The following is a 22283-nucleotide window of genomic DNA, read 5'->3' on the forward strand; positions in this document are numbered from 1 at the left end:
CACAATGAGAATTTTAATTATTCTAAGTTTTCTATATCCTATTAATCTAGTTACTTCTAAGCTTTCTATCGCATGTTACGACCATCAATGGAAACATAGGCACACAATTTTTGTTGCACCTTGAATACCTCTCGGAAACCTCAGAACTGACATCTGAAAGTCATTAATTGCCATCAAGGTTACAGAAAAGTTACTGGAATCTGACATACTAGACTGCAAGATTAGGTTTTTTTCACCCCAGGTGAGGTTCTTGCACGTGCTTAGTGTTGCAGTGTACAAGGGGAAGCAAGAAGAGAACACTCTTGACCAGAAATCTGAAGAGGCAGTGCTGACATACTGAGGTGGAACAGCTATTTTTGGTGCTTTAAGACCAGCTAAATTGATTTCACTGTGTGCTCTGGGAAAGCGGTCTTGAGCAAAAGAACCAGAAAGGCTATTTGGGACCTTTACCACTTAGGTTAGGATTACTGTTCTGGCTAGAATACCACCTTGGGTTGTAGATTAAAAGAAAACAATACTTCCATTTTCTGTTTCTGGATTAGTGTTACATAATTCATTCTTCTGTCGACCACTATTAATTTATAATGTTGTGTTAATTTGGGATGTAAAAATAATACATGAATTTATCAACTAATTCTGCCATTGTGACCTTTATTATTCAATTTTGATTAATTTATAATAACTTCCATAGTATTTTTTTTGAATGCTGATATTTGCTCACTCATTAGTTTTCAGGAAATCTATTAAGACAAACCTGATTTATTGTTACTGATGGCAAAATAGGTCAGTAGCTTCAAAAATCTAAAACAATAAATTCAAGAAAATTCTAACCTACCACAAAGGCTTCATGCCTGGAGATTTTAACAAGGAAAAAAGAAATCCAAAATCTCACTTCATCCTCTTTCCGCTTCTAAATAGGACATTTTAACTTAACTGATGTTAAGGATATAGTAACATTAGGTATACTCACAGTCATAAATTTTGTAGTGTTCCCTGTAACAGTCTTGGAATCGATAGCTAATTCTCAATTAGTTAAATAGTTGATCCTTATATTAAAGACTCCCTAAGGCTGTGATTTTAGTTCAATTGCCTCTTTTCTGTCTCTGTGCCACTGTTTTATTGATTTACTTGAAGTATTCAAGAGATTAGATGGGCATAATTTTTTACGTCACAGAAATATCCTGGTCTGACCTTATTCAGAGATTATGTCTTCCTACCTCTACACAGCACAGTCCATAAAATTTCCCTTGCGAGTCTTGCATGCTTTATCTTCAGGCTTATTGACTCTACTACAGTAAGGGCGCCTCAAGGTAAAAGATTCCTCCTTGTCTTAATTTTGTTGAACTTACAGAATCTTTTTTTTTTTTTTTTTGTAGGTGAAAACCTATTTTTTCTGAAAATGTTTGAATATGTAACCATAATACTTTCTACTCTGCCTTAACTTTCCCATACTGTAGTTTCTATCAAATTTTAATATTTTCTCCCTGGTGATAAGCTTGATTAACTAATGAAAAAATATTTTTAAGCGTCTTACAAATCACTGTCAAGCTCATGCTATATTGATGATCTTCTAAGCTTTTTGGAATGATGCAATCAGAATAAGCCCTTAAAGTATTTTATTTTACAAGTATTTATTCAAAAGCTGTCTGAATTATGGTTTATATTGATGACACAAGGAAAAAATTCAACTTGTTTATCACAATCCATTGTTCTTAATGTTGCAGTTACAGATTGATGTGTTTACTTATTGGAACTTGCTCCTGAGGGGGAAGCATCACCCTGCAATGCATTTGGCTTTCTCCATTGTCATCCATTCTTTGTCATCTGTTCTCATGCACTATGCTAAGATGAACATCTGTATTATGGGATGTTATAGACTGTATGTATGGTGACAAAGCTTGTGCAGCATGACAGTATGGTGCCTCCAAATACAGTTTAATCTGGAAGCTGAAAAATGCAGTGAAAAAAAAGAAAGGGGGTGTATGGGACACTATACTTCAACTTTTAATAATTAAATATTTTTTCTGATACTACTTTTCTCCATGTAAAATGATAGTCTCTACTGAAAATAGATCTGATTCTGCTAGTTCATGCTTTCCAGTTTTGACAAACCATATGAAAACCTGTAAAGAAAATACATATTATTTTTTCTTGATCCACAAAATTAAAAGTGTGTAGCCACATCATATTTTGTTTGTGCACAAAACAAGGGGAAAGGGAATGAATAGAAAATGAATAGAAAAGGAAAAGAATAAAAACACACCCAAGGTGCTTATGATTAACCAGACTAGGTGAAAATACAAACATAAAATCAATACAATTCCTGTTAATTAAAGTACTCTTTCTCTGTCCAGTGTGTGTGTTTTTAGCTGTGATCATACATGAAGTATTTTATTCCCCTATGCTTTCCTGTAAATTTCCAAGTGGTCATTTCCTTTGTCTCTTCTTTCAGTGATCTGGCTGAAGTTCACAGTTCTGTTTTCTTTCTCAGGGAAATGTTTCTACTTGTACCTTCTGTGAGTCATCATATACTGAAAAGCTAACTAGTTGCTTTGCCATCAGTCTGAAGAGTACTTATAGCACCCAGATCAGCTGGAGGAGCAGTAGATATTGCAAAGTGATGTTTGTTGGTTAATTACAATTACTGTTCATCACTTCTATATCACTATCTTGAATTTTTAACCTCTTATCATATTAAGAATGACAAAAATAACACCTTTATTTCCTAGGATTTCTTTGTGGTATAATCCAATAAATACTACAGTAGACATGGGTCTTGAGAATGGACCTTTATCAGAAAAGGGGTCGATGAACTTGTTCAAGTAGGAAATATATAGATGGAGAAAGTACAGCAAGGAGAAAAATACCACAGGGAAAAAAGTAGCTTATATGACAAGATGGGTTACAAAATTGAGTGTAGATAGCAGCAGAGATGATAGCCTGGTAGATAATAGCATTAACTATGCAATAGACAGCACTGTTTCAAGTAAGTGCAGAATTCATGGATAATGAGTGAACAACAGAAGGTAACTTAAGTTATAGGTAGATACCAAAGTGTATACAAATTAGGTAATGTTTAAGGATTCTTCTTGTAGCTGTAGATAAAAGCTTGATCTCTTTTGGAGTCTTGCCAACAGCTGCTCTTCGACCATGAACAAAAGTACCCTGGTCATCGGTACAAAGAACCGGAGACAAAGCCACTTTGACTTTGGACAGATCTTGGATCCCAGGCTTGATGCAAATCAGACAAATAATACCTTACTTACACTTATATGAAAAGTGTATGTAAGCTTTTTCTTCCTTTTGAAAAGAGAGAAGTGGCTTTTTTGCTCACTAATTTTACTTCTCTACGTTTGGTTTTTTGTTTTTGTTTCCCCACGTGACCGTATCGGTATTTTCCCTTTGTATTGTCCTAACACGTTGGGAGAATGTCCATAAATACCTACAATATTCTTGTCTTTCTGATTTATGATTCCTTTATTCTAAACTTCCTCTGAAACTGCTTCCCTGCCCTGTGTTGACAATTAGCAATATGCTATGGCATTTTCTATCATTCTTTTCAAAACTGTCCCACAGTTCCTGTGCCTACTTGCATGCAACCCACTGACTCCTCTGAGTAACCCAGAGACCTCATCTTCTCTAGCCACGGTCCTAGGCAAGGACTAAGCTTGCCTGTTATAGAAGTCCTGTGTACTGGGGAAGCAGATCTAAGTCATTAAAGGATATTTGTTTAAAATGCTTCATGCTGTTGGCTCCTTTGAATAGCAACTGAGAATAAGGATGATGGTCATGTTCTTCTGCGTCACATTGTGTTGTCAGTCTCCTTCAGCCATGTTTGTGCCCCATCAGAGGGGCAGCGGGACAGCAGAGATTGGCAGCAGTCTCAGACCCTTCATGTGGGGTCCTGCTGTCCTGTGCTTGCCACACCAATGGCCAACATCTAGTCCTTGCAGCTGGAGAACAGGAATGCTTAAACTCAGTTTCTGAAGTAGTAGCCATTTAAGAAAAGAAGATGTCTTTTGAAAGAGATAGTAAATAAAGAAAAATTATGCTAAGGATATGCATGATGAAACCAGACTGAATGAAATATTTTCCAAAAATGACTGCAATTGAATATGGTTATTGAATGTGGTATCAGTAGCTGTAGTATCTATAGCAGCATCAATCCAAGAGAAGGAAGATTACACAGGAATGTGTGAACCTTGCACTGAAGCCTTCCTGCTTTTTTCCTTAGCTTAGCAGACATTAAAGGTATTTTGGGGGACAACAGACTTTTCTCATACCTGCTCAGAACTTAGAGGAAAATGCCAAGGATCCCTGTGAACTTCACCATGCCTTGAGGAGTTATTGTATACTATAAGACTTATTTAAAAAAAAAAAAAAAGAGAGAAAAGAAAAAAAAGCCATAGTCAACATGGAGGGAAAAAATAAGGAATTACTAATTCTAGCTAATAACCTAAAGGTTGCCTTCCAAATCTATATAAAGATCAGAAGAAATATGAGACTAAATCTGTACAGACATGGACTGATTAATAGCACAACAAAAATCAGGTTTCCTTTTTCTTGAAATGCTACTCTCTTATTTTTTAAAGACACCCTAATTATTAATCAGAGTTGAGTTGTTCTTTTTTTCTTTCCCTTTATCATAAGGGAACACTGATATATTCATCCTGCCCCTCTGTTTATTATTCCATTTTTGGAATCTGAAACAAAACATTCATATCTTCCTCCAGTGCTAGTTCTCAAATTAGTGCTGTTTAGTAATGTGAAAAAGGTTCCATTTGCCCTTCACAACTCGGTGAGCTGTAAACACTGAAGTAATTGAGCCACCCACGTCCTGGTCTGCAGGTGATATGAGTGATGGATTTTATTACCATTTAATTAAATTGCAAATGTTATGCTAAACTGAAATTTCTGGCAAAAGTTGAATAACTGGATTAAATTACACCCTTGTTTAAAAGCAATAAATAAATAGTTTGAGTAATCTGGAGAAAATATATTATTCAGCTCTCTTGAAGCAATTAACCTATGTGCCACTGGTTTGTTTTTTTGGTTTTTTGGGTTTTTTTAAATATCCCTCAGCAAACATACTGAAATTTGAGGCTGTTGCAACATTAATTTCACACCTTCCTAGTTTAGGTTAATGACTTCTGATTATAACAATGAAGATTCATTCATTCTGTAGCAGTAAAGAGATAATTTAGTTTTGTAACAATTGCAAATGACTAAAATTAAATTTTATATTCATGCATTAAGATTCAGGGAGGGCTGTCATAACTTCTGTTAATGAAAAAGTTTCTGTTTCAGTTTGGGGAACACTGAATGATTCGGCTTACTCCCATTTGCTTATATGGATGTGTGCCTAACAAGTCTACTTATGCGAAAGCCATTTGATAAGACTTTGTTTGGAACTAAATATTTCCAGTTAAAATTTATAGCTGTCAATAGAAAAGTCTGGATACTGCAATGAATGCTACAGCCAGCTGGAAAGAGGATGATTATTCTGATGGGAAATGGAAAGTAGTAGGGCTCCAAAATGACGTTTTTCATTTGAGGGATGTTACAAAAAAAGAGTGGAAAAATACAATTTTCCTGGTTGCAAAATAAAGATGACTTAAAGACTGGGAGGGGGAGTGTATTTCCATCCAGGATTCTTATTCTTTTCTACGATTAGAAACAAAAGCAACAAAAAATAAAAAGCATGCACTTGTGGGTGGAATAGGGGGGAATCAAACACCTTCTGCAGCTGCTGCCTTCATTCAGCTCTTCCAAGCTGAAAGCCTGTACTGTCATTTCTGTAGGTATTGTTTTCCAAATGTTAACCATTTGAGGATTATTATTTATTTTTAAATCAAGGTGATGACCCACAGAACATAATTTTAAGTTAAAATATTTTCTTTGGGGCTTCATCTTTTTGCTAAAGCTCTTTTAAGCGTAAGGAAAAAAAAAAAAGGTTGCAAGTGCATGCTTATTGGACAAAGCCAATATTCTATTTCTAAATGGCACTGAAAGTGAGGGAATTGTGATTTCATTTTTGTAATTGTGTATTTTAAGTTGTTTTAAGACATTCAGTCTTTAATTTCATACTGAGCTCTCTGAATAACTGGAGTTATTTTGTTGTTATTTAAGTCCTCTGAATATTCCCTGGGCTCACATGACTTGTAACTGATACTATATTAATGAGGAATAGAAGGTATTGTGCACACGTGTAAATGAAGGCCAGCAACAAAAAAAAAAAGTAAGTGCTTTGTCTTCTCTTGTTCTAAACTTCAATCCATTTTAAAGAAGTCTGATTGTTCAGATATCTGAATGCTGAGCACTTCTGAGCACCAACTCTTTAATGCTGGCTGTACCTGGAGAAGCAAAAATATGTGGGACTCCAAATAGTTTATAGAAATGAAGTTCCAAATCACAATAGTTTGCAAATCTCTGCTATATGGTAGAATTTGGGGGAGCTGGGAAGTCTATCTTTTTCTAAGTGAAATAACTGTAATTATTGTGTGCTTTTGTATGCTAACCACAAAATTTCTGTATACGCTTAGAAATAGCTCTAAAAATGCTAGATTGCACTGTTGATATACCCAACAGTCACAGTTTTTAAACAAATAACAATATGTTAAAGAAGCACAATGGGTGTTGGCAGAAACAAGTTAAATTTCTTATTGCAGCTTAGTCACTTGAAGTATTTAATCTTCTTATCTCTAATTTCATACTTTTTTACAAAATATTTCAATGAGCTTGCTAATGATAACTTTCCTTTTAGGTATTTCTTTTTGTGAAATTGTAGCTACGTGATGTGGTATTTAGGCAATTTTCTAACTGAACTGAAACTGCAGGGGAAAGGAATAACAAGATCAGTAGTTACTGTAATCCAACAAGAGACCTGGGCACATACAGGTTAGTCTGTGCAAAACTACACCTCTAAACATGTTTTCTGTGTGGGCTCTACATGCCTTCTTAGACAAGGAGACCAGATACAGGGTCAAATAATTGTGACACATAAAATTGCACACGCACATATTTATTTATTTTTAATTAACATGTGGAATGTTTATGGACCTCATTTTTATATCCATAATGCCTGTTAGATGCTTTGGAGTGTCAGCTGGAAAACAGGAGACAGTTCAAATTAAGATCTGGCATTATTGTTTCAGACTGTAGAGACATCCATACAAATAATATACTGCCCAGTTGTACTGTGTATGCCATGAAGTCTCCTGCACCCCATAGGTGTAGGCAGCTCTGCAGTTCTCCCCCTGATCTGGGAGAATTAAAAATTGTACGATCTAGCTCAGATGAAAATTTTAAACTCAATGCTGCTAGTAAAGCGGTAGGTGTTGTGCAGCCTTATTACCAGACTCACTAGACAAGAAAATGAAAGATAACAAAGACATGGTTCTAGTCTAGTGAACATGCCATAAAATGGAAGGAAAGGTCCTGGGTGTTTACATATTCCAGGTTACCCATTTCTAAGGAGCTCTCATTAATAAGATTGAACTGAGGCCTGCTTTTGCTTTTCTAGAAAGTTAAAAAGCAGAAGCAAAGAGCCTAAGCTTTTCTCAGACCTTGCTAGAGCAGGACAGCTATGATACAGAGGAGCAATGATAGATACTCTGATTCCAAATATGCGAAGGACAAAGAAGGGTACTCATCACTCTGAGATACCAGACTGGTTTTAGAATGCAGTGGCAATTAAGTCTCCAAACCCATTAATTCTGATTTGATTAGTGTGTTTTTTCTTTTTAACTGGATGGTTATTTTTTAATTAATAACTAGACTTAGATTGGCTAGCTTCGCAAAGATTGTTGAAAAACCATTGGAGAGTAATAATTGTTAAACTATGTTGTCCTATAATAATGTAGTGGCAAACCAACATATACTTTTTGCTTTCTGAATAAATTTCTATACATGCTTCTATGAACAGTTGTTACAGCTACTGTTGCTAACTGTAGTTAGATGCTACATAGATTAGTCTAGTAGTCTGAAAGTCTGTGTAAATTCTTGCAAGTATTGTTTACTTCAAATGCTAAGTTCTTAGCTTACATTTTAACTGCTACTGTAGCTAAAAAAGCTCATCTCACTGTACATACTAGAAATGGTCAGAATTCTGAATATTGCATGCATACCTGATTTGGTGGTGGTGTGTTTGTTCAAATCCACTAAGATTAATCAAACTAGAACATATCATGAATTAACCAGTAAGCATTTTGAAACAAAAATTTAATCTAAACTTCAGAGCCTAATATTTTCTTAAATTAGCTAACGCCTTTCTTTCTGTAAGCTTCTTCCCATTTTTGAAGTTGCTTTAAGACTCAAAATCAAAAGTCTGATAGTACTCAAGCTTTTCAAGGAATTATCATGTTTAGGAATTAATAAAAAGTTCAGTGAAACCCAAGGCTAGTGCTAAAAAGGCTTCTATGCATTCAAACAGGCAAGGAACTCCGAAAATTACAAAATCTTTTTTAACTACCGTGTGATACAATGGGAAGTATTAACCGAGTTTCAACCAACAGATCCTATGCTTATAACAGTTTCTTGCTCTTAAACTTATTTTCGCCAAACTCATTAACTCAACGTGAGTAAAACAGAGGAGTGGAGGAAGACTTGGGAAGTGCTTTGGGTAGAGGTTCATGGTACCTATGCAGTCAGTGATTGCTTGTGAACAGAAGGGACAGGTTTTCTTGAAGTGCATGCGATGCGATGCATATCAAATACTGCCCAACTTTAGAGAAAAGATTCTAAGTTGTCTAGGATAGATTGATAGGGTAAGACATGTTGCACGCTTTAGATCTTTAGGTTATGGAGTGGGAATAAAGCAAAGGACTGGGGGAGAACCTTGGGCAAAGAGATGATGTTCTGTCGGTATATGCTCTGCCGATGCTTTAAGAGTAAAAAGAGATCGACAGCTCTTACAGTCACTCTGGCTTTACATTTTGAAAATTTTTCAGCTCTAAGGAATAGAGTCTAGGACTGCACTGCTGTGTTCATGTGAAGTGATGTCAAAGTTTACACTGTAGATGTAAAACCTAATTGTGAACTCCTCCAACTGCAGAATCTTGAAATATGTGTTCCGTTCTTTAAAGAAAAGGTTTCTTCTGCATATTTGTCTGTCTAGCGATACCTCCTTTTGAGACTCTGCTTCTTAGCTTTTACTTTTTTAAGGCTCTTGTTACTTCAGTAAGCTGTTTTCTGTAGGCAAGCTATATCTGCTACTTGATCTGCTGCAACAGGAATAGTTACAGAACAACGGCCAGAAATGGCAACTGTTCTTCTAATTATGCTTTTTAAAATACGTGCTCTTTGTCCTGTGTAGGTTCATAAAACAGGAAACTCGAAAAGAAGCAGAGTTTAAATACTTCATCTACCACAAGTTCATACCTCCGAATTTGTGACTAGGAAAGTGATATCGTAGATTATTTTTAAAGATTAACATAAATGCTAGTTTGAAATCTGTGACCATAATTTGTAATTTTTTCTCTGTGGAAACATATTCTTCTCCAAACGCTGTCATCATTCTTCACATGCCTTTTATTGGCTGTGTCAAGCCTCTTAGGATCAGGTAATCAGACATGATCAATAAGCTGTGCTTGAAGGTTTGCTGTTAGGCATCAGCAGAATGCTGATCTCCTTGGCTAGGATCTGTGTCTGGATGCCACACGTGGGCTGTATGTTTCTCTTGCCTGGAAAACACAGAACTTGCATTGGGCCAGATGGTAAGTTGGCAACCTGTTGCACCCATATAGAGGCCTTACTAAACTGCTGGTTTATGCAGGAGGTGAAACTCCTGGGAATAGGTGATTTCTGGGAGAAAAAAATAAAAAAAGGGGAGGATGTGTCCAGTCACATGCAAACTTCTTGTGCTAAGAACAAGGAGGGAGACAGAAGAGTTCAGACAGACTGGATTGCATTTCATTCCTATAACTGCTCTTTGAATGGGACAAATGTGTTGTACCTTACATCTGAGCTGCTTAAAAAAAAATATTTGCTGATGTCACTAGTAAGTGACAGAAACTGAAATGTGTAACCCTACAAATACCAAAGGTGATTACTCTCTGTTTTGGTTAACCAGCAGTTTTTGAAAAAAGTAATACGCTCTAAATGTGATTAGTTGATTGCCCTGCCGTTTTACTGCTGTAACGTGAAACATTAAAAAAAATCCCACTTCAAATATCTGTGTTCATTAAAATAATAATAAAAAAAGATTTTTCAATAAAACTTCAGAACTCAGTGGGATAAATTGCTACAGAAAAATAAGTTCTTTTAACGCTAGCTTCTTTTGTGGCTTTTTTTTTTTTTTTGGTAGCTGAGGGTTTTTTTCCATCAATAAAATATTGTGTATTCCAGTTTTGATGTTATTCCAAAACATAGTTCAATAAGATCTGTTGAGGATTACTGAGGCTCCATCTGTTCTTTCCATGAACAGGAAACGCTACAGATGATGGTGAGCAGATGTATCCCGCCTATTACAGTCATGCTCAAAAACATTGAAATATTGGATTGAAAAGGCAAAAACATTTTAGTTCTGTGCAGCTTTCTCCTGTATTTGCTAGACTGTATCTATGTGTCTGACAGTCAGGCATCTTGAAATAATTTTACTTTTCTTTAAGAGTCTCCAAAATGTTTTGTGGTTCTGATTCTGATTTGTTGGGCTTTTTTTTTTTTCCTTCTTGAAATTAACGTTGTTCACAGCCCAGAAAGGAATTCAGTTTCACATCCAATCCAGAGCAACATACGGTATTTTAGAGCAACTTGGTGCCAATGTATGTATGCTCACACTTCCCTCAAAATTTATTAGGCCAGAGAAAAAGGGACTTAGGTATACCTTGGATTTTTGATCATTTTTTTAAAGTGGAGAAAGGAAGACAAACACCAACCAGACATCCTACTAATTTGTATGTCAGTGTGGCAGTTGCTCTAAAAAAGATCCTTGCTTTGCCTTCAGCAGAGGAGGGCTTTGAATGTAGGTCTGTCCCTCTGAGGTAAATACCTTCAGCTGCAGCAAGAAAGGTAGAAGAGAGAGAAGGTCCCCCCTAGTTTCAAAAATGTAGCACCGCAATCTCTGTGAGAATGGATTATTTTGCAGAAGTTGAAAAGCACCGTTAGGCACTTTTAATTAAATGTATTATATTTACTCCTTTTGGTTGGTTTCACACTTAGGACTCAGACTGAGGTGAAGTTGGGGGAGGTGCCTGGTGGTGCAGGCAGCGTGGCGGTGGTGTGGATGGCAGCGCTTGCCATCTCCCTGCTATCCCAAGACAGGGGGGCCCTGGCGCCCGATGTGCGCCCTGGCACGCCGGCTTGTACGTGGCAGTGCAGCTCCTCTTCCACTTCAGGGCCATACAAGCCTTGTGCCCGCTCCCCACAGAGGCTGAGGTGTTGCAATGGTGACTCTTAAAGCGGGTGGCTAAGGTGAGGGATGAGGAAGGCTCTGAAGGATCGGTGTCCCTGCTGGATTTGTGACTGATGGACATAACTCCTGTCCTGTGGTATCTGGGGCTGTGACTGTCAGGTAATGGGCCTGTTTCATACAGGGATCAGAGCCTGTGACAGCTCGTTTTGATTTATGATGCTGTGCTCATCAGGTTAAGGTTTGAGAGATGAATTCAGATTGGCAGAGTGGTAATGTACACGGACAGCAAGGGAGGTGGAGAAGCTTTCTTACGGGAGGAAGCTGAAAGAAGCTGACTCATTTAGCACAGCAAAAGAGAAAGCAGAGTGAGATATGTTCAAGAGGCAGAAAAAATTGTGTCCAAGGTAAATTATTAAGTTGCCACAAGTAATAGGTTAAACTGTCTGTGAGTCACCTTATGCTGGAAATTGATGAAGCTCCAAGACAATTTTCCAATAGGAGCAGGAAGAGGAAAAACGTTTTAAGGATTTTCATCAATTCATTAAAAGGATTGTTGAATGTGCAGTGATAATGAACAATGCATACTTTTAGTGCTGCATTTCTGTGAAAGTTAAAATCAATCTTTTTGTAACTAGCTTTGAATCTTTTGATGCTGAGGGATTTAATGGTACAATGGAAGTATTTAGCTCCCTGAGCAATCCTCCCTGATGGAGAAACCAGGACTCCCATTCCGATGATCTCTTCATTTTCTTTTGAACATCACTTTTTTCTTAGAAGAAATGCTTTGCCAAATACTTTGAAATTTTCCATTTAATTTTGTAACTCCCCTATGTTAGTCATTCCCTTCTCTTTTCTCTGGCTTTCCAAAGTGAAGAGGATATACAATAATACTGAATTATTTTAGATAAATTTTAGGTTTTGATCTTTAGTGTTTGTCTGCCTGTGTACAAATGTGATCATTAATAGAATAACCCACCCATCCCACCCCACCCCTGGCTCAAACAGCTCAATTATTTCTTTGTGCATGTCATATTGTTAATTTGGAAAAAAGTTAATCTAAATATGATGAAAAGAAAGAGTTGCACCACAGGAAAAATTGGCAGCCATCACTTTAATGGTGCCACATGCTACTTCCTTGAGGCTACGGGAGGGAGTTTAAACAGTGTGATGATTCAATTTGTAGATTGAATAAAATCTGTAGCTAGATTGTATTCAATACCTTCACTGCTGCTCCAGCAGCCCACATGCTGTAGTGTGATGCCACCCAGCTGCTATTACGGCTCTAAACTTGGTTTCTCTGAGCAGTGATATAATAAAGCGGTGATGCTTGAAGAGTAGGATTCAATCTGATTTTTAATATTTATAAACTTCACTCTCAGTATGATGATTTAATTATTTTTGACTGCTGCTTAAAAAAATGATGTGTTCAGGACATTTGTTTGAAAAAAACCCTAGTAGTCTGATAACATGAAAACCTGAAGTTCAATTTTATATAAGACTAGCTAGTAACAGATTTCAGTCTGTAGTCATGTCCTCTGGGACCATTGCCTGTAGACCCGAACATAAGTTCTCCATTTTTGCCTCCATTTTCTACTGTATAAAGTAGAAATGGGAAGCACGATTAGCTGTCTTTTAGTGTTATTTTAGCTCTAGAAATGAAGGAAATCTGAGAAGAGTGAAGTGTATGCAGTTAGCTCATTTGTAAAATAATGTTTCTTCACCTTGATCATTACGAATCTATCCTTAGAGGAAACTCTGTGGCCACTGTGGTGGCCAAGAAAGTCAAAACTTTGGCAGTACAGTGGGACTGAGATGATTTTTTGATCTGGCCCTTGTTTCATGGAATCTGGACCTTAAAGGAGACAGTAGTGATTTGTTGTGCCCCATTACAGGATCCAGTCATACAAGTCAATAATTTTTCCGCTTATTTCCTGCAGTGTTATTTGGATAGAGAAATCTGTCAGGAGTTTGTCACTTGATGCTCTAACCAGTTTTCAGTTCACTGAGACTTTTGACAAAACAGCATAAACAAACCCTTTCCGTTCCAAACTCAATACATGAAGTGCTTTTTGGTTGTGGTTGCACCCACCTCCCCACTTTACCCCCCCCCCCCCCCATCCCCCCCGTGGGTTCTCTTTATGCACAAGATCTAACACACACAAAAAAAAACCCCCAAACACCAAAACAAAGCACACCCAAAAGCCCCCATTGTATTTTACAATGTTTGACTGTAAACTCCTTTCAAATCTACATATGAATAAAGAATACACAATTTCAGACATATGAATGGGCTTGTAAATACCAAGTAGCTTGGAGTGTAATTCTGTGTAATTCTGGAGACTTCTAAAAAATCTGTTCCTGATCCAACAAAACACTTAAGTGGAACCTTAGCTTTAGCAAAAATAAGTTGATAAAGAAATTAAAGACTCTGTACGTTGAAAAGCTAGGTTTGTACTTGAATTCATTTTTCACTGTACTGTGGGGTTTGCGTCAGACCAACTTTTCATGAATGATGTATTTCTTACTATTTACTGTACAGTTAACTCAGCACTTGAGATAAATGATAATGCTGCAGCATTACCTACATTCTTTTTCTAAGTTTATAAATGGTAAAAGTTTCATGGCATTAAGGGAAAGATCACTTTCTTGTAGTACAGCTGGGAATGGGATTTTATAAATAATAAACAGATGCTATAGGTAATATTCTGTGGATCTGAATGAAACTGAATCACTGTTCTGAAGCGGTGATTGCAAAAGTATTACTATTCTGACATCCTTTGGATGATCTTTTCAATAAGAAAATTCTATTTTTAGTGGTGATATAAGAAGACAATCAAACAGGGAATGTAGTTATTTGATACTACCAATTAAAACCTCTTCAGCCATTGCAAGATAATTATTTTATATATATATATATAAAAGTGTGTCTTAACTTTTGGAATTTTATTCTTAGCTCAAAGTTTGGATCGATTATTGTTGTTGTAATGTTTAAATATAAAATGTTTTTCATTTTATTTCTTTGTTTTTAGTCTTAATCGTAGTGTTGCATCTTATATCTTGAAGACGTAAGGGAAAAAACCCCACTGAAATAGAATGCAAATATCCCATTGTATGAGTAATTCTTACGTGTAAATGGCCTATCAGGATCTATAGATTTGATCCTTTTATGGTGTTACTTATAGCTTCTAAAACTGTGACCAGCTGAGCCACTTACAAAAGCAAATCATACTCTTGAATTTGAGTCTGTAGTCTGTGTTTCTGTTTTGCTAGATCATCAAAAAATACAAGAATGAGTAAAAGTCTGAGCCCCACAATCTTCTGTTGGATAGCACAGTGAAAAATGAATGAATCTACCTATATCAATAAAAGTCTTGATTTCATTTTTTCTTCAGTCTTACAGAATCTGCGTCCATTTTTCTTGATGATGTGGCATTGGGAATGCACTAAGAACTATAATAGCAGAACACAACAGTGAGGGACGGCTGAGGGAACTGGAGTGGTTTAGCCTGGAGAGAAGGAGGCTGTGGGGGGCACCTTATTGCTCTTTACAACCACCAGAAAGTAGATTGTAGACAGGTGGGGGTAGGTCTCTTCTCCCAAGTGGCAGGGACAAGACAGGACAAGAAGAAACAGCCTGAAGTTGCTCCAGGGGAGGTTTAGAATGAATATTAGGAAAAAATTATTCACCAAAAAGGTGGTCAAGCATTGGAACAGGCTGCCCAGGGAGGTGGTGGAATCAGCATCCCTGGAAGTGTTTAAAAAAATGCATAGATGTGGTGCTTAGGGACATGGTTTAGTGGTAGACTTGGCAGTCCTTGTTTAATAGTTGGACTTGATCTTAATCATTTAGTTGGAAAAGACATTTCTGTGATTCTGTTTGGAGTATTTTCTTTTCCCAGTGGACAATCTTGGCAGAAAACCCTTGTGCAGTCTAAAAGTAGAATGGTTATTTCTTTGAAGGCACATATTTCTGGAGGAACATAATAGTAAATTATCATGTATCATGTACTGTACTCTTCTTTTTTGCTTAGCAGTAGTGAAACCAAGGGCTTCTGTATCACTGGTTAGAAATGTGTACAACCTGCAATTACTAGATAAACAATATAGTGTTAAGCAGGCCATATACAAATAATGTGGAAATTTGTAGAAAACAATATGGAACAGCAAGCTACCAGTCCATGACCGTAGGTCTTCACCATATTGTTCTTGAGATTCTGAGAACAGCCGATAAACTAAAAGCAAGAGCAGAGTCGAAAAAATACTATGTGAGAAAAGCAGATTCTAGCATTAAAAATTGGGAGGCATAGAGTTAGTACTTCTAAGTACAGAGTAGGGACTAAGATTGAAAAAATAATTGTGGAAGAAATAGATTAATTTTTTATTTAAAAAATAATTTTTAAACTAGATAGGTGACAAGCAAGGGTCTATGTGGTACCAACAGAACCTCTGAAGGTAGTGAATAGAAGAGCTTCTATTTCTCCTTTTGTTTTTTCCCCACTGGAGGGCAAACACTGTTCAAAAAAAGTTAAACTATGTGCCTTTAACAAGTTAAAATATATACTTTGCTATAGCTTTCATTGTCTGACATTGATTTAATTAAATTTTATCAGCTATTGTTGATTGGGAGGAGTTGCAATTTTTTTGCTTTTCCAATAAACATATTTAGCTAGCATATCTTGTAGCATTTTCAAACATAAATGTCTTCTCATGAATATGTGCTTATGATTCAAGTTTGTTTTGAATTGGACTTTTTAATATTTGGGGGGGTTAGTTGCATACTTAATTAACTGAGCAACAAATTACTACTTTCTGCTTTCTGGAATGAAAATTATTCTGCATGTTCATCTTGAATCTCTACAAGTACTTTAGGTATAATCAAACATTTGGTCCTGCTAATCTGTTATAATCCTGTAATCTGGGTGATCTCTAAACATCACTGTAGGATATGTCAGTAAGACAGCTGTAATGAAAACAAAAGTGTTCGTGATTTTCGTTGAAAATTAGGAGCTCCTTTTAATAAAAAGTGCATCTTGGACTATGATCTAGACTCTTACGTAGACTGCAAAAATGCAGATTAGGAATGGGTATTAGAAATTTTAGAAGGCCGCACTTTGTACTGAAGTATTCTCTCAAATGATTTGTATAGATGCTTGATCCTGCAGCTTTTTAGTCGGGGCAGCAATACATCTCTGTTGTACTCTCCAAGCTGCGCTTAAAAGATCTAGTAATGCAGCCAGACACAGGACTCAGCCTGCAGCTCTGTACTTGTATTATTTTCTGTCTGTGGGTAAAGCCTGCATGCACTTGAAGTATTGTATCAAGGAAATTACGGTTTGGATCGGTGGACAATGAGGTGGATAAAAAAAAACCTGTTTGGATGACTAGGCTTAGTGGATAGTGTGTCATACTCTACCAGGAGGCTGAGAACAAGAACCTATCCTGAGACCTGTCCCGTGTGTCTCAAAGCTTTATCAATAACCCACAAAGTGCAAAGAAAGTGAGCTGTCAACAGGTTTGCAGGTGATGCCAAAACTGGATGAGGCACCAGTCAGAAAGACCTAGACAGACTGGAGGAATGGGCCAACAGGAATGTCATGAAATGCAATAAGAACAAATGCCAAATCCTGCACTTGGGAAGGAATACACACTGGGGAGCAGCTCTGCTGGAAAGCCTCTGGTGGACCTGGTAGATAGCAAGCTGAATATACTGCCTGGCTTGTTGCTGCCTCAAGCTGAAGCTAGGAGCATCCATGGCTGTATTAACAGGAAGGATCACAGCCAGTAGGTTGAGGGAAGTTGGTTACTGCTCTCATTATACTGCATCTAGAGTGCTGCATCCATTCTGGGTCCTCTAATACGAAGTACTGATAAACAGAAGGGAGTTCAGTGGAGGCCCTTTAAGCTGGTGGGGGGTCTGGAGCATGTGCCTCGCGAGGAGAGGCTTGAGGGAGCTGAGGCTGCTGCTTCAGACTGGAGAAGAGATAGATTCGGGGCACCCCAGCACCTAAAAGGAGGTCATGGAGAAGACAGATAGCTTCTTCATAGGGCTTCATGGCAGAAAGACAAGATAATGGTCACAAAATGAAATAAGAGACATTCTGGCTTTTTACAAAGACGGTCCAGCAGTGGGACTGGCTGCCTAGAGAGGTACAGTCTGGTTTTCAACACGCAAGCAAGTCAATCCCCAAGCAGTCTGGCCTGGTCTCATAGCTGGCCCAGCTTTGAGCAGGAGGTTGGGCTAGACACTTCCTGAGGTTCCTTCCAACCTTAATTATCCTGTGATTTTTATTAGAAGGATCAAATGACGGTTCTGAGAATGTTACTAGCCACTGTTGTCTTTGTGGAGTCTTAGTTTTTGCAGTGTAGATCAGGTAGAATTTAGAATTGACAAGTAAATTGGCTGAGGTTTTTTGCTACTTCATAGTCTTGGTAGGTTTCTGCTTGGTCACAAGTGGAATCACAAAATGGTCAGGATGGGAAGGGACCTCTGGAGATCATCTAGTTCAACCTCCTCTGCTAAAGCAAGTTCACCAAAAGCAGGTGGCAAAGAATCGTATTCAGGTACGCTGTCCCCTCATCCAGGTCACTGGTGGATGAGTTGAACAGACTGGACCCAGTACTGACCCTGGGGAACACTGCTAGGTTGTGTCTGATTTTTTCACTGGGCAATGAACCTTCTCCTTCCTTGTGTGCTGGTTTTAAGAAAAATCTGTTTTTTGCAAGGTGAAACTCTTCACTTTGTAAGTGGATTGTCGAGAGCCTTTCTTTTTCTCAACATCTTTGCTGTTTGGTTTTAGGGTTTTTTTGTTTGTTTTTTCCTGAGGCACAATTGGCAGTATGATTTCAGCTCCATATTAGCATATTAGATGTGATTTGGTGATAGGTAAACCCTCATTAAATGAACTAGTAGACATAGAAATACCTGCAGAAAGGACTGAAGCAAAAGAAATCTGAGTAACCTCAGAGAGATTCAAAAGTGTATTTTTAAAGTCACGTTAGCAGGTGAAAAGCTTCTTACAAAGTTTTTATCTTTTTTTGAAACATCAGAGCAGACCTGCTTTAAGCTGTGAGCACTTTTGTCATATGCTGAAACAAACATGCTGTGCTCCACTTCAACTTAATCACAGGGAATTAGTATTAATTCTTCCATATACTATTAAAAGTATAAATGGCTGTCATCTGCTTCACAGAGGTACATGGGGCTACCTTTTAGGCCTGGGAATGTGGACCCTTGAATTCCAAATGAACAAGTTCAAAAGAGCTTCTAAAATGAAAAAATATTTTATCAGAGCTAGAGAAATCCCTGCTTCTCAACAAGCAAAATTATTCAGGACTATACTGAAGATACTAACCTGGGTGAAGGTAGAGGGTTTTTTTTTTTTTTCCTACTACATTAAAACTGTGTAAAACCAGGAATCTTGCAGTACGTTTGATGTGGTATGTGTGTGAAGAATGCATCAAATTATAGTCTATATGTGAGTTGAAGGAGCTTATTCAAAAGATAATAAATTTACAGCTAATATTGCAAATGAGCATCTGCAGTCTGAAATTTAAAACAACACAATTTCTATGCAAAATGTTACTATTATGAGGTTTTAGTCCAGTAATTACTCGTCTATATTAGTGAGATTATCATGTTATTAATTTCTATTATAACCTTTTTAAAATGGTGGGTGTTCAAGGACTCTCTTGAAATTCTATTTTTGTGGGGACAGCAGTGAAGCAGTGTCAAAGGATTTTTTTTAATGCCAAATCAGCAATGTGTTTTAGTAAGTTAGACGGTCCTTTGAAAAGTACTTATAGAATGCAATTTGTTTGTTTTCCTAAGCTTCTCAAGAGATTTTTTTTGCTCAGTGTTATATAATCTAGGGAATATGGCTTTTCTTATAAGAAGAGGAACAGTTTATCACCACTAATTCTCTTTAAGTTGGGGTGGTTTTGGGCTGTAATAAACTTGTTTAGCTGCAGTTTTGACAACAAAATCTATGTCATTCACTAGTTTTCCTGCTTGTAGGTGGGGTTTTTGTGTGTTTTTAAGGCACTGTCCTTGTCATGTTAGCTGTAGAGTACTTCTAAGTATGTTTCTCTGTTATGTTTTATAGGTAGCGTACAGTTTTCTGTAAATGAACCTTATCAAAGTTCTGGAAGCCTGTAACAAGTTTTTCAGGATGTTTCAAAAACACCTTTTTATCTACAAAGGTTTACAAAAATGAGTAAATCTTTGATAAACATTGTGGTACAACATAGCAGAGCAGTGATTATTTGTGGTAGCTTGTAGTAATAAGAAATCATGTATTAGTCTCCTTGAAAATCTTTTGTCAAATTTATCCTCAAAACTGCACTGAACACCTTCCCCTTTGTGAAGGTTAGTCAAAAACCATTTTCTTATTTCAATGAATGTTCTTGTCTGCAGTGTGAAATGGAAATATGTGCATTTCTTGAGTTCATTTTAAATGGTTTTGGTAAATATTACCTCACAGTTTGTTGCTTTGAGGAAAAAGGCAACAGTAATAGTTTTATTAAGATGTGTTAAGAATGAGTCTAAATCCAGGTTAGGTATAACAGATAAATTCAAAATAAACTGTTTTGAAAGATTAACTAAAAAAATTCTCATTGGTTCCTAGCTGCCTACTTCCTCAGCAGTATAAATACTGCATCCACCCTGGTTTGCATGAAATGTATTGGTACAAGTTGTGTTACATTGGGTGAAGGAGTAGAGATGAGGAATTGGGATGTTCTGCTCAATTTGTGACTTGTGACCTTGTCTTGAGTAAGTCACTTGACAATGGTCTTATCTGGTCCTTTGTAAGCAGCATATACTGCGTGTGCTACACTTATAAATGAACACAGTCAAACTAGGGAGAAGATTTATGGCCCATTAAATACCCTGCACTGAATGGTGGCATGTAGGTATATAATCCGTGATAAATACGAAGTGGCTAATTTCGGAGCAGTTACATATCTGCACGTCAGATCATCCACTAACTTGAGTCATCCTCCTCTTAGCTCAATGCATGAAAGGTTTAAAAAGTCTTTAAATATATGATGTTATGCAGTGCTATATAAATGTATTTATTAATGTAATGAATAAATGAAATTTTAGCAAATTTTGGTCCAGGTTTGGACCAAATGTTTCTTCAAGTTCTAAAAGCTGGTTTAGAATACGTCATAGAGGCTTGAACAAGAGGAGTAATGAAGAAAACCTGAGATCTGGGTTGATTCTCAGATTATTTTCCTTCCTACGTAGTCTGTGTTGTCAAATGAATATTGCAACCTATGCCTTGCCCAGCTTTAGTTGGACAAAATCCTTTATAGAAAGGTACATTCTTTTTTGGTCAATTATTTCTTGATGATGTTGGAAAATGTAAGTAGAGAAGTACATGCTTCTCTTTACTTTGAAAGTTTGACTTAAATAAAAATTAATTTCCTGGTGTGTTGTGATGTGTGAATACTTAAGAAGACCAAAAGGTATTAATCATTGAAATGGTTCCCATTTTGAAAGTGACTCCAGCTGAGAGATTTCACTGAAACCAAAAGAGCAATATGAGTATTTTCTTAAGGAAGTCGAGTAGTCAGCCAAATACTGCTTGCCACTTTCCCATTAAGTGAATCCTGCAAATTCTTCATTATTCTGGAAATCCAATAAACCACTAGGAGTGGAAAATTAATTAATTAGATGTTATTAAAGTCCAAGAATGGAAAGCAGATCTGGCCTCTACCCCTGGCTTTTGTTGTTTCATTTTGTGATCTGAACATTACTGAGCCTCTGAATACACCTTTGGTCTCTGCCTTACGATGACTCTCAGACTTCAGGGTAACTTCTCTCATTTCTGATTACTGCTGATGGAACTTGGTCTTTGACTTACACTGTGTTTTCAGATTACAGATTAAACAGACCATGTACACTCAAAAACTTGCTATGAAATTGTATTGGGTCTGGCTGATCCCCATAGAAGCCGTTCAGTGCTGTGCTTGTAGTGGTACAGCTAGGAAGGTGGTGATCACACACTGGGATCTGGCTGGTGCTGAGCAGCACAGCACCACAGCTGTCTCTCCAGCCTTCTTCCCCCTTGTAGGCAAGATCTCGGCAGGGGATGTAGCCAGGACAGCTGACCCAAAGTGACCAATGGGATGATATAAATGCTGAGAGAAAGGAGGAGGAAGAGGGGGCATTTGTTGTTTAAGACATTTGTCTTCTGGAGCACCCGCTACGCATACTGAAGCCCTGATTCCCAGCAGGTGACTATGCGTCGCCCGCTGATGGGAAGTAGAGAATAACATCTTTTGTTTTGCTTTGTTTCTGCACATGCAACGTTTTGCTGTAGCCTCGTTAAACTGCCTTTGTCTTGAAAGACAAGGGTTTTCTTTTAATCTTATTTTCTTATTTTTTCATCTTATTTCCCCCCCCCCCCCCCCCCCCCCGTTCTGAGTGGAGTGATACAGTGGCTTGATGGGCACCTGGCATCCAGCCACGGTCAACTGACCACAGAAATGTCCTGTCAATGCCTCCTAAGATCTGATCAGTAAAATCTTTGGAGATGATTTTCACAGAGAAGCCAATATTTATTTAATGTGCCATAAAACATGATGTGCAATTCATAATTTCTTATGCACAGAACACTACCAATGGAATGTATTCCTGTGCTTCAGAGGTCCCACAATTATTGTGGGAACAGTTAGACCCCATTTTTCATGTTTTTTCAATATATGAAGTTATGGCAGTACAATGTATATGTATAATCAAAGTATGAGCATGCTTTCTCTTTCCCAATGGAAACATGATAAAAGCAGCAAATTCACCTAATCCTTGAGATTAAGACAAAATAAGTCTAAAACTACACCAGCATCTTTTTTTGTTCATTAATTAGTTAATAGATGCTTGTAAAACTCTAAGCATCATATTTAGTGTGTTTTCATCATTTTCAGCTAGAAT

General features: G+C 37.2%; 1 protein-coding gene across 6 annotated transcripts in view; it reads left to right on the plus strand.

Annotated features, from left to right (window-relative positions):
- Window positions 1-22283, plus strand: part of KCNIP4 (potassium voltage-gated channel interacting protein 4) — a 429973-nt gene that overhangs the window by 281719 nt on the left and 125971 nt on the right. Inside the window, exon 1 of one of the 6 annotated variants that reach the window (XM_027799856.2) lies at window positions 1214-1310. The exons of 4 other annotated variants lie outside the window; for them this stretch is intronic. Coding sequence is in view for 1 of the 2 variants with exons in the window: in XM_027799855.2 (XP_027655656.2) it covers window positions 17824-17911 (88 nt within the window). In the remaining variant the exon portion in view is untranslated. Of the gene's footprint in view, window positions 1-1213; window positions 1311-17817; window positions 17912-22283 lie in introns of those variants that run through there. One more of the 6 variants, XM_027799855.2, reaches the window with a different exon arrangement.

This window comes from Falco cherrug, chromosome 1, assembly GCF_023634085.1.
Source record: "Falco cherrug isolate bFalChe1 chromosome 1, bFalChe1.pri, whole genome shotgun sequence".
Classification (NCBI taxonomy): Eukaryota; Metazoa; Chordata; class Aves; order Falconiformes; family Falconidae; genus Falco; species Falco cherrug.